At 39.9% G+C, this 13,308-nt stretch overlaps 1 protein-coding gene across 5 annotated transcripts in view; it reads right to left on the bottom strand.

The window, feature by feature from the left end:
• TRIM24 (tripartite motif containing 24) overlaps positions 1-13,308 on the bottom strand; it is a 129,778-nt gene that overhangs the window by 43,314 nt on the left and 73,156 nt on the right. For all 5 annotated transcript variants that reach the window (XM_024249979.2, XM_024249980.2, XM_054560660.1 and 2 more), the window contains exons 6-7: positions 13,105-13,219; positions 3,472-3,618 (exon numbers count right to left, since the gene is read on the bottom strand). In XM_024249979.2, coding sequence (XP_024105747.1) covers positions 3,472-3,618; positions 13,105-13,219 — 262 coding nt within the window. The remainder of the gene's footprint in view (positions 1-3,471; positions 3,619-13,104; positions 13,220-13,308) is intronic.

Raw genomic sequence — 13,308 nt, 5'->3', positions numbered from 1 at the left:
CAAAAGTTAGAAATGAGTAAGCTTACTGAGGAAGGCAGGTCCAAAGCTGAGACAGGCTGAAAGCTAGGCCTCTCACACCAGTTAGCCAAGTTGTGAATGTAAAGGAAAAGTTCTTGAAGGAAATCGAAAGTGTTACTCCAGTGAACACATGAATGAAGAAAAGCCAAGCAGACTTATTGCTGATAGGAAGAAAGTTTTGTGGTCAAAACCACAAAATCAACCACAAAATCAAACCAGCTATAACATTCCCTTAACCCAAGATCTAATTCAGAGAAAGGTCCTAAAACTCTCTTTAATTCAATGAAGGCTGTGAGAGGTGCGGAAGCTGCAAAAGAAAGTTTTAAGGTGGCAGAGGTTGGTCCATGAGATTTATGGAAAGAAACCATCCATTCTGCAGTATACACAATATAAAAGTACAAGGTGAAGCACCAAGTGCTAATGTAGAAGCTGCAGCAAGTTAATCAAAAGATATAGCTAAGATCATTGACAAAGGTGGCTATGCTAAACAACACATTTCAATGTAGATGACACAGACTTCTATTGGAAAATGATGCCATCTAGAAATTTCATAGAGAGAAGACAATGCATGGCTTCAAATCCTCAAAGGACAGACTGACTCTTGTTAGGGACTAATGTAGCTGATGACTTGAAATTGAAGCCAATGCTCATTGACCATTCCAAATATCCTAGGGCCCTTAAGAATTATCCTAAATCTACGCTGCTTTTGTGTTCTGTAAGTGAAAACAAAGCCGGGATTACAGCACATCTACTTACAATATATTTTAGTTATTATTTTAAGCCCACTTTTGAGACCCACTGCTCAGAAAATAAAGGATTTTAAAATATTACTGCTCATTGACAAATACAACTGGTCACCCAAGAGCTCTCATGGAAATATATGAGATTAAGGTTGTTTTCATGCCCGCTAACACAACATCCATTCTGCAGCCCATGAATCAAGAAGTAATTCTGATTCTCACGTCTTTTTTTTTCTCCTTTTGGTAGCAACAGGGTCTCACCCTGTGGCGCAGGGTGGTCTCGAACTCCAAGCCTCAAGTGAGCCTCCTGCCTCAGCCTCTCAGTGTTGGTATTATAGGTGCATGGCCTCAAGTATTATTTAAGAAATAATTATTAAGAAAAACATTATGTGGCTGGGTGCAGTGGTTCATGCTGTAATCCCAGCACTTTGGGAGGCCGAGGCGGGTGGATCGCCTGAGGTCAGGAGTTTCGAGACCAGCCTGGAAAACATAGGGAAACCCCATCTCTTATAAAAAATAGAAAAATTAGCTGGACATGGTGGCGCATGCCTACAGTCCCAGCTATTGAGAGGCTGAGGCAGGAGAATTGCTTGAACCTGGGAGCTACAGGTTGCAGTGAGCTAAGATCACGCCACTGCACTCCAGCCTAGGCGACAGTGAGACTCCATCTCCAAAAAAAACAACATTACATAAGGCTAGTATAATAGCCACCATACACAGTGATCCCTCTGATGGATCTGGGCAAAGTAAATTAAAAACCTTCTAGAAAGGATTCATTATTCTAGATGCCATTAAGAAACTTAGTGATTCATGGGAGGAGACAAAAATACCAACAATAACAGGAGTTAGGAATAAGTTGATTCCAACCTTTAGGGATGACCTGGAGGAGTTCAAGACTTCAGTGAAGAAGGAATTACAGATGTGGTAGAAACAGCAAGAGAACTGGAATAATAAGTAGAGCCTGAAGATGTGACTGAATTGCTGCAATCCTATGATCAAACTTGAATGGATGAACAGTTGCTTCTTATGGATGAGCACAGAAAAGTGGTTTCTTGAGATAGAAATTACTCCTGGTGAAGATGCTGTGATCATTGTTGAGATGACAACAAAGAATTTAGAATATTCCATAAACTTAGGTGATACCGCAGCTACTGGCTTTGAGAGGACTGACTCCAATTCTGAAAGAAGTTCTATTGTAGGTAAAATACTATCAAATTATCATTGCATGCTATGGAGAAATCTTTCACTAAAAATGAGTCAATCAATGCAAACTTCATTGTCATCTTATTTTAAGATATTGCCACAGCTATCCCAACCTTCAGCAACTACAACCCCAGTGGCCATCAACATCTCCACCAGCAAAAAGATTATGACTCTTGAAGGCTCAGATGATTAACATTTTTAGCAATAAAGTATTCTTTAAGCCGGGTGCAGTGGTTCATGCCTGTAATCCCAGAACTTTGGGAGGCTGAGGTGGGTGGATCACAAGGTCAGGAGATCGAGACCATCCTAACATGGTGAAACCCCGTCTCTACTACAAATACAAAAAATTAGCCAGGCGTGGTGGCGGGTGCCTGTAGTTCCAGCTACTCGGGAGGCTGAGGCAGGAGAATAGTGTGAACCGGGGAGGGAGAGCTTGCAGTGAGTGGAGATCACGCCACTGCACTCCAGCCTGGGCGACAGAGTGAGACTCCGTCTCAAAAAAAAAAAAAAAAGATTATTTAATTGAGGTATATACACTGTTTTTTTTAAAAACACAATACTACTGCACAGTTACACCATAGTATTTATAATCAAAACTTTTATATGCACTGGAAAACTTAAAAAAAACTGTATGGCTGGCTTATTATGATATTTGCTTTATTGCAATAGTCTGGAACTGAACCTATGGTTTATAGTATACTTCGGAATATAAATCTCTGTTGAATCTTTAATAAGATTAATGTAAAGCAGGAATTTTTAAGAATGTAGCTAAATGTCTTCTATATCTTTGTTACTCAAAGCACAGCCCACAGACCAAGCAGCATCAGAGTCACCTGAAGCCTTGTTAGAAATCCACAAGCCCCACCCCAGATCTCCTGACCAGAATCCTCAAGTGATGTGGTAGTCATATGTTAAGTAGCAAGGTTCTAGACCAATGTCAAATAGATCACCAAATCACAGAGCTATTTTTCTGTGGCAAAAATAGCTGGCACTACAGATTGCCATGTAGCACCAACAAGAAGAACACAGGCTCAGGTCATGTCTGAGATCATATTATAAACCCTGGCTATACCTCATATTGTGTGATGTTAGACATGTTACATAATCACGTGCCTTAGTTTCATCATGTGTACAAGGGGGGTGAATAGGTATATCTCATAGGAATAAGGTAAAAGTTTAAATATTACATGGAAATTCTTAGAATTAGTACCTGGCACACTATAGGTAATCAGAAAATGTTCACTATCATCCTTATTTTTGGTATTAACTTCAATTGCTATGAAGACAGTGAATACTTGGAAAGAACAAAAAAAGGAATTAATGATAAATTAAAACTGAAATTACACCCAAATTATGCCAGGTAAAAATATTTAAACCAAAATATTTTGATAAATATTAGAAACAGGTGAAAAGCACTGATGCACAAGCAGAATAAATTTTAAGCATTACAATGGCTCCATTGTTTTACTGTGCATTTTTACAGTATATTAAATAGCATACTTTATCTTACCAGTCGTTTGCTATAAAGTAATGCTGTACTGCTGCCACTGGAAACTGCCCATTTAGAAAAATGCATGACATGCTCCAATTGTTTAGAGAGTCCAGCCACTTCCTGTTGTTGTTGCATGAGTTTCATGCGATGGTCCTTTGCAAGGCTCTGAAAACAAGAAAATAATTTCAAAATTAGTATCAGCATGTAACACAGACTTTAATTGTCATTTCCAGGTAAACAAATTAGAATAACTACAATCTCTAAGTACTCAATTTACTGAAACTAAAAATACTCTGTTTTCCCTATTAGTATAAAGGATCACTTTCACTATAGCAAAAAACTGCATCCCAATGTGGCCCCTCACTCCTCAAGGCCCTGGATCAGGTTTTACATATTCTGGGATTTAACTCTGTTCATGCATCTTACAATACACAAAAAAGGAAAGATTAGCTATAGTACGGTAAATGCCTATGAAATTCAACATTCACAAATAAAACAGATGTACTGTCCAGCAAACCTATAAAGTAACTCTATCACGTAATTTACTCAATCATATGATTTCACCTTTTAGGGATTCTACTTAACAGTTGGAATTGCAAGTAGTTTGTGCAAAACAGAGTCATGCTGTGTTGTAGATGACACTTACCCTTTGTATGTGGTAATTTTTTTAAAAGGCATCATATTATTTCTGTCTATTGGGAATTAACATCGGAGCCAACAGATGCACTGAATGTGCCAATGCACTCTAAGAAAAGCTACATAAAAGACTATAGATTTCTCTAAAGGAGGTATGTATGTGCTTTCCTTAGAGAAGACGGATAATCAAAAGTAGAGCACACTGAACTTGCGTTATTTTAAAGGTTCCTATCCAAAAACCTCATCCTAGATCTAGCAAGGAAAAAGGAGGAAAACAGGACTTTCTGCTGTCTCTGACAAATTAGAAATGTTTACAAGTAAAATTGCTATACTACAACATGGACTTATATTCTCAATAAAAAGTGAACCCAGATCCTGGCCCTAGTCAGTTCCAGATTTGGAAAATACACTTGAGCTACACTGAATTAAGGAGGAAATGGTAGTTGTCTGTTTGATGGACTAGTAACAACAGCCAATGGCTCTGCCATATCTAATTTAAGTTCAGAGAGACAGTAATTTGCCTATTAGACTATTTTTGACCTCTGTAAAAATTTATTAAGTGTTTCTTTGGAAACATTCTAGTAGGAATAGAAATTGTTTACTTTGGAGAAGGTTGAGAATTAAGAATCAGAAGCCCTGGTTTTTTGGTCTTCTATCCTAATATCTATTTCAGCCAATTTCTTATGAGTCTTAACAGATAAAAGGGGTTATGTTTATTTGCCTTTAAAAAAGGACTCCAACCAGCCTGGGCAACATAGTGAGACCACGTCTTTACAAAAAAAAAAAAAAAAAAAAAAAGGAGGGGTGGCGGGGGAGTGGTTCCAAGATGGCCGAATAGGAACAGCTCCAGTCTACAGCTCCCAGCGTGAGCGACGCAGAAGATGGGTGATTTCTGCATTTCCAACTGAGGTACCGGGTTCATCTCACTGGGGCTTGTCGGACAGTGGGTGCAGGACCATGGGTACAGCGCACCGAGCATGAGCCGAAGCAGGGCGAGGTATCACCTCACCCGCGAAGCGCAAGGGGTCAGGGAATTCCCTTTCCTAGCCAAGGGAAGCTGTGACAGACGGCACCTGGAAAATCGAGTCACTCCCACCCTAATACTGAGCTTTTCCAACGGTCTTAGCAAACGGCACACCAGGAGATTATAACCCACGTCTGTCTCAGAGTGTCCCATACCCACAGAGCCTCACTCATTGCTAGCACAGCAGTCTGAGATCAAACTGCAAGGCGGCAGCGAGGCTGGGGGAGGGGCGCCCGCCATTGCTGAGGCTTGAGTAGGTAAACAAAGCAGCCAGGAAGCTCGAACTGGGTGGAGCCCACTGCAGCTCAAGGAGGCCTGCCTGCCTCCGTAGACGCCACCTCTGGGGGCAGGGCATAGCCGAACAAAAGGCAGCAGAAACCTCTGCAGACTTAAATGTCCCTGACAGCTTTGAAGAGAGTAGTGGTTCTCCTAGCACGGAGTTTGAGATCTGAGAACGGACAGACGACCTCCTCAAGTGGGTCCCTGACCCCCAAGTAGCCTAACTGGGAGGCACCCCCCAGTAGGGGCAGACTAACACCTCACACAGCCGGGTACCCCTCTGGGACAAAGCTTCCAGAGGAACGATCAGGCAGCAACATTTGCTGTTCAGCAATATTCGCTGTTCTGCAGCCTCCGATGCTGATACCCAGGCAAACAGGGTCTGGAGTGGACCTCCAGCAAACTCCAACAGACCTGCAGCTGAGGGTCCTGACTGGTAGAAGGAAAACTAACAAACAGAAAGGACATCCACACCAAAACCCCATCGGTACATCACCATCATCAAAGACCAAAGGCAGATAAAACCACAAAGATGGGGAAAAAACAGAGCAGAAAAGCTGAAAATTCTAAAAATCAGAGCGCCCCTCCCCCTCCAAAGGAACGCAGCTGCTAGCCAGCAACGGAACAAAGCTGGACAGAGAATGACCTTGATGAGTTGAGAGAGGAAGGCTTCAGACAATCAAACTTCTCCGAGCTAAAGGAGGAAGTTCGAACCCATTGCAAAGAAGCTAAAAACCTTGAAAAAAAGATTAGATGAATGGCTAACTAGAATAAGCAGTGTAGAGAAGTCCTAAAATGACCTGATGGAGCTGAAAACCATGGCACGAGAACTATGTGACGAATGCACAAGCTTCAGTAGCCGATTCGATCAACTGGAAGAAAGGGTATCAGTGATTGAAGATCAAATGAATGACATGAAGCGAGAAGAGAAGTTTAGAGAAAAAAGAGTAAAAAGAAACGAACAAAGCCTCCAAGAAATATGGGACTATGTGAAAAGACCAAATCTATGTCTGATTGGTGTACCTGAAAGTGACAGGGAGAATGGAACCAAGTTGGAAAATGCTCTGCAGGATATTATCCAGGAGAACTTCCTCAACCTATCAAGGCAGGCCAACATTCAAATTCAGGAAATACAGAGAACGCCATAAAGATACTCCTCGAGAAGAGCAACTCCAAGACACATAATTATCAGATTCACCAAAGTTGAAATGAAAAAATGTTAAGGGCATCCAGAGAGAAAGATTGGTTTACCCACAAAGGGAAGCCCATCAGACTAACAGTGGATCTCTCGGCAGAAACTCTACAAGACAGAACAGAGTAGGGGCCAATATTCAACAGTCTTAAAGGAAAGAATTTTCAACCCAGAATTTCATATCTAGCCAAACTAAGCTTCATAAGTGAAGGAAAAATAAAATCCTTTATAGACAAGCAAATGCTGAGAGATTTTGTCACCACCAGGCCTGCCATACCAGAGCTCCTGAAGGAAGCACTAAACATGGAAAGGAACAACTGAGACCAGCCACTGCAAAAACATGCCAAATCATAAAGACCATTGATGCTAGGAAGAAACTGCATCAACTAATGGGCAAAATAACCAGCTAACATCATAATGACAGGATCAAATTCACACACAACAATATTAACCTTAAATGCAAACGTGCTAAATGCTCCAATTAAAACACACAGACTGACAAATTGGATCAAGAGTCAAGACCCATCAGTGTCCTGTATTCAGGAGACCCATCTCATGTGCAGAGACACACATAAGCTCAAAATAAAGGGATGCAGGAACATCTACCAAGCAAATGGAAAACAAAAAAAAGGGGTGGCAATCCTAGTCTCTGATAAAACAGACTTTAAACTGACAAAGATCAAAGGAGACAAAGAAGGCCAATACATAATGGTAAAGGGATCAATTCAACAAGAAGAGCTAACTAACCTAAATATATATGCACCCAATACAGAAGCACCCAGATTCATAAAGCAAGTCCTTAGAGACCTACAAAGAGACTTAGACTCCCACACAATAATAATGGGAGACTTTAACACCCCACTGTCAACATTAGACAGATCAACGAGACAGAAAGTTAACAAGGATATCCAGGAAATGAACTCAGCTTTGCACCAAGCAGACCTAAGAGACATCTACAGAACTCTCTACCCCAAATCAACAGAATATACATTCTTCTCAGCACCACACTGCAGTTATTCCAAAACTGACCACATAGTTGGAAGTAAAGCACTCCTCAGCAAATGTAAAAGAACAGAAAGCACAACAAACTCTCTCAGATCACTGTGCAATCAAATTAGAACTCAGGACTAAGAAACTCACTTAAAACCGCACAACTACATGAAAACTGAACAACCTGCTCCTGAATGACTACTGGGTACATAACAAAATGAAGGCAGAAATAAAGATGTTCTTTGAAACCAATGAGAACAAAGACACAACGTACCAGAATCTCTGGGAAACATTTAAAGCAGTGTGGGGAGGGAAATTTATAGCACTAAATGCCAACAAGAGAAAGCAGGAAAGATCTAAAATTGACACCCTAACATCACAATTAAAAGAACTAGAGAAGCAAGAGCAAACAAATTCAAAAGCTAGCAGAAGGCAAGAAATAACTAAGATCAGAGCAGAACTGAAGCAGATAGAGACACAAAAAACCCTTCAAAAAAATTCATGAATCCAGGAGCTGGTTTTTTTGAAAAGATCAACAAAATAGATAGACGGCTAGCAAGACTAATGAAGAAAACAGAGAAGAATCAAACAGACGCAATAAAAAATGACAAAGGGGATATAACCACTGATCCCACAGAAATATAAACTACCATCAGAGAATACTATAAACACCTCTATGCAAATAAACTAGAAAATCTAGAAGAAATGGATAAATTCCTGGACACATACACACTCCCAAGACTAAACCAGGAAGAAGTTGAATCCCTGAATAGACCAATAACAGGCTCTGAAATTGAGGCAATAATTAAGAGCCTACCAACGAAAAAAAGTCCAGGACCAGACATATTCACAGCCAAATTCTACCAGAGGTAGAAGAGGAGCTGGTACCATTCCTTTTGAAACTATTCCAATTAACAGAAAAACAGGGAATCCTCCCTATCTCATTTTATGAGGCCAGCATCATAAATCTGCCAAGCTGGGCAGAGACACAACAAAAAAAGAGAATTTTAGACCCATATCCCTGATGAACATTGATGTAAGAATCCTCAATAAAATACTGGCAAATCGAATCCAGCAGCACATCAAAAAGCTTATCCACCATGATCAAGTGGGCTTCATCCCTGGGATGCAAGGCTGGTTCAACACACGCAAATCAATAAATGTAATCCAGCATATAAACAGAACCAAAGACAAAAACCACATGATTATCTCAATAGATGCAGGAAAGGCCTTTGACAAAATTCAACAGCCCTTCATGCTAAAAACTCTCAATAAACTAGGTATTGATGGAACATATCTCAAAATAATAAGAGCTATTTATGACAAACCCACAGCCAATATCATGCTGAATGGGCAAAAACTGGAAGCATTCCCTTTGAAAACTGGCACAAGACAGGGATGCCCTCTCTCACCACTCCTATTCAACATAGTCTTGGAAGTTCTGGCCAGGGCAATCAGGCAAGAGAAAGAAATAAAGGGTATTCAATTAGGAAAAGAGGAAGTCAAATTGTCCCTGTTTGCAGATGACATGATTGTATATTTAGAAAACCCCATTGTCTCAGTCCAAAATCTCCTTAAGCTGATAAGCAACTTCAGCAAAGTCTCAGGATCCAAAATCAATGTGCAAAAATCACAAGCATTCTTATACACCAATAACAGACAAACAGAGAGCCAAATCATGAGTGAACTCCCATTCACAATTGCTTCAAAGAGAATAAAATACCTAGGAATCCAACTTACAAGGGATGTGAAGGACCTCTTCAAGGAGAACTACAAACCACTGCTCAACGAAATAAAAGAAGACACAAACAAATGGAAGAACATTCCATGCTCATGGGTAGGAAGAATCGTGAAAATGGCCATACTGCCCAAGGTAATTTATAGATTCAATGCCATCTCCATCAAGCTACCAATGACTTTCTTCACAGAATTGGAGAAAACTATTTTAAAGTTCATATGGAACCAAAAAAGAGCCCGCATTGCCAAGACAATCCTAAGCCAAAAGAACAAAGCTGGAGGCATCACACTACCTGACTTCAAACTTTACTACAAGGCTACAGTAACCAAAACAGCATGGTACTGGTACCAAAACAGAGATATAGACCTTTGGAACAGAATAGAGCCCTCAGAAATACCACACATCTACAACCATCTGATCTTTGACAAACCTGACAAAAACAAGACATGGGGAAAGGATTCCCTATTCAATAAATGGTGCTGGGAAAACTGGCTAGCCATATGTAGAATTCTGAAACTGGATCCCTTCCTTACACCTTACACAAAAATTAATTCAAGATGGATTAAAGACTTAAATGTTAGACCTAAAACCATAAAAACCCTAGCAGAAAACCTAGGCAATACCATTCAGGACATAGGCATGGGCAAGGACTTCATGTCTAAAACACCAAGAGCAATGGAACAAAAGCCAAAATTGACAAATGGGATCTAATTAAACTAAAGAGCTTCTGCACAGCAAAAGAAACTACCATCAGAGTGAACAGGCAACCTACAGAATGGGAGAAAATTTTTGCAATCTACTCATCTGACAAAGGACTAATATCCACAATCTACAATGAACTCAAACAAATTTACAAGAAAAAAGCAAACAACCCCAACAAAAAGTGGTCGAAGGATATGAACAGACACTTCTCAAAAGACATTTATGCAGCCAAAAGACACATGAAAAAATGCTCATCATCACTGGCCCTCAGAGAAATGCAAATCAAAACCACAATGAGATACCATCTCACACCAGTTAGAATGGCGATCAGTAAAAAGTCAGGAAACAACAGGTGCTGGAGAGGATGTGGAGAAATAGGAACACTTTTACACTGTTGGTGGGACTGTAAACTAGTTTTACAATTGTGGAAGTCAGTGTGGCGATTCCTCAAGGATCTAGAACTAGAAATACCATTTGACCCAGCCATCCCATTATTGGGTATATACCCAAAGGATTATAAATCATGCTGCTATAAAGACACATACACACGTATGTTTATTACGGCACTATTCACAATAGCACAGACTTGGAACCAACCCAAATGTCCATCAATGATAGACTGGATTAAGAAAATGTGGCACATATACACCATGGAATACTATGCAGCCATAAAAAAATGATGAGTTCACATCCTTTGTAGGGACATGGATGAAACTGGAAACCATCAATCTCAGCAAACTATCGCAAGGACAAAAAATCAAACACCGCATGTTCTCACTCATAGGTGGGAATTGAACAATGAGAACACTTGGACACAGGAAGGGAGACATCACACACCGGGGCCTGTTGTAGGGTTGGGGGAGGGGGGAGGGATAGCATTAGGAGATATACCTAATGTAAATGACGAGTTAATGGGTGCAGCACACGAACATGGCACATGTATACATATGTAACAAACCTGCACGTTGTGCACATGCACCCTAGAACTTAAAGTATAATAATAACAAAAAAAATTAGCCAGGAGTGGCAGCACACGCCTTGTAGTCCCAGCTTCTCAGTCAGGAGGATCGCTTGTAGTCCCAGTTTCCCAGGAGATTGAGGCTGCAGTGAGCCAAGGCTATACCACTACACTCGAGCCTGGGTGACAGACTGAGACCTTGTCTCTAAAAAGTAAAATAAGAAAATTCACTAGAGTGAGACTTCATCTCTACAAAAATAAAAGATTAGTCAGGTGTGGTTGCACAGCTACTCAGCAGACTGAGGTGGGAAGATTGCTTGAACCCGGGAGGTCAAGGCTGCAGTGAAAACACCACTGCATTCAAGCTTGGACAACAAAGTAAAACACTGTCTCCAAAAAAAACAAAGGGGGGGCAAGGTGGGTAGCTCATACCTGTAATCTCAGTACTTTGGGAGGCTGAGGCAGGCAGACTGCCTGAGCCCAGTAGTTCGAGACCAGCCTGAGCCCAGTAATTCGAGACCAGCCTGAGCCAATGTGTCAAAACCCCCCTCTTAAAAAAAAAAAATTAGCCAGGCATGGTGGCATACATTTGTAGTCCTAATTACTCGAGAGGCTGCAATGAGAAGATCACCTGAGACCAGGAGGTGGAGGCTGCGGTGAGCCGTGATTCACGCTATTGCACTTCCATCTGGGCAACAGTGTGAGACCCTGTCTCAAAAAAAATTAGCCAGGCATGGTGGCATACATTTGTAGTCCTAATTACTCGAGAGGCTGCAATGAGAAGATCACCTGAGACCAGGAGGTGGAGGCTGCGGTGAGCCGTGATTCACGCTATTGCACTTCCATCTGGGCAACAGTGTGAGACCCTGTCTCAAAAAAAATTTTTTTTTAATTTTAAGAATGAACCTGGTCATCAGTAGATATATACTGACCAGGTTCATTCCTACAGATTTGCAAGTCTGGTCATCTTCTTTGTAAAGCTCTTCAAGTGATTCTGATGTACAGTCAAGTTTGAAAACACAGACATAGTAATGTATGCACTACTAATATCTGGGAAAGCAAATCAAAGTGATATTTGATTTTAAGCAGTTTTGGAAACTTAAAATTCTACTTAAATGTTTCTTTTTTTTTTTTTTTCTTAAAGTCACAGACCTTGAACAAATAGTTACTATAAATGGGGTCTGATTCTTCCTGCCCAGAATACGTCCTCACTAAATAACTACGTTTCCAAAAGAACAGAGAATTATTTTAGTCTTTGTTTCCTGTACAGCTGATAATACACAGAAATGACCATGCTTTCCCAGAAGGGATAGAACTTTCTGACAGAAACCTTTAATTTGGTAAATTATGATATAAAAAGGATGATCTAAATTATTTCTAGAAGTCTTATTTTTCCTCAAATCTTCAAACATTAGGATTTTTTTTCTCATTTGCTTCTTTACTGTATCAATATGCTTTCTATGTCAACATACTATAAGAATACCTAAAAATCATGCAATTAATATTATACATTAATGTACCATGTAGCTGTTATAACCTTATATTATTTGAAGTCAAACACCAAGTTTGGATCTTGACCTTCATGAGTTTTAAAAAGCTGAGGAAGATGGTAATGTTTTTCTTACCTGCAGTGAGAAACAACTAAGTGCCTTGGGCATATCTCCCTAAGTGCTGCTCTCGCAATTACAATTACAAAATGTTGAGGGCAGGGCTAGCCATATTCTTTTACCTAACTTCTCACAGGGTTAAATATATATATTTGAGAACTAAATCGAACAGTGTATCTTTCTAGAAAATTTTGCTCCACTGAACTGCCTTGGTGATGCAAAGTTTTTATTTCAGTGCATCTCGAAAATAACTCATCTGTTTAACATTCAGAGATCCTCCTACAAGCAAGGCATTATAATTTGTGCTATAAAGAAAACAATCAGTCATCAGACATTCATAGCGTATTATAAAGCTTTAAATTGTCAGCTACAATACAAAACCCAGCAAACGAAAACTTGGGAGTGGGAAAAAAATTATTAAATCACAATGAAACAATTATATAAAAAGCACTATGATTTCTACTTCACAGTACTTTAGGAAATACTATGTTGAATCAATATACTATCCCATGGGCAGTCACTTACCTCTAACTGATGCAGTAGAGCTTTTCCTTTTTTATTTATTTCTACCATCAATGTAAATATAGCAACTTTAATATCCTGTTCCACCTGCTTTTGATTTTGATTTACTTCAATAATTCTGAAAATTAAAATGGGGAAAAACATAAGGCAGATTTTTTTGTATAATATTTAAAATTGATGTTTTAATGTCTAAATTAGACCAAAATG

The sequence above is a fragment of the Pongo abelii genome, chromosome 6, assembly GCF_028885655.2.
Source record: "Pongo abelii isolate AG06213 chromosome 6, NHGRI_mPonAbe1-v2.0_pri, whole genome shotgun sequence".
Lineage (NCBI taxonomy): Eukaryota > Metazoa > Chordata > Mammalia > Primates > Hominidae > Pongo > Pongo abelii.
The sequence above is the reverse complement of the archived record's forward strand: the minus strand, read 5'-3'. Positions and strand labels throughout refer to the sequence as shown.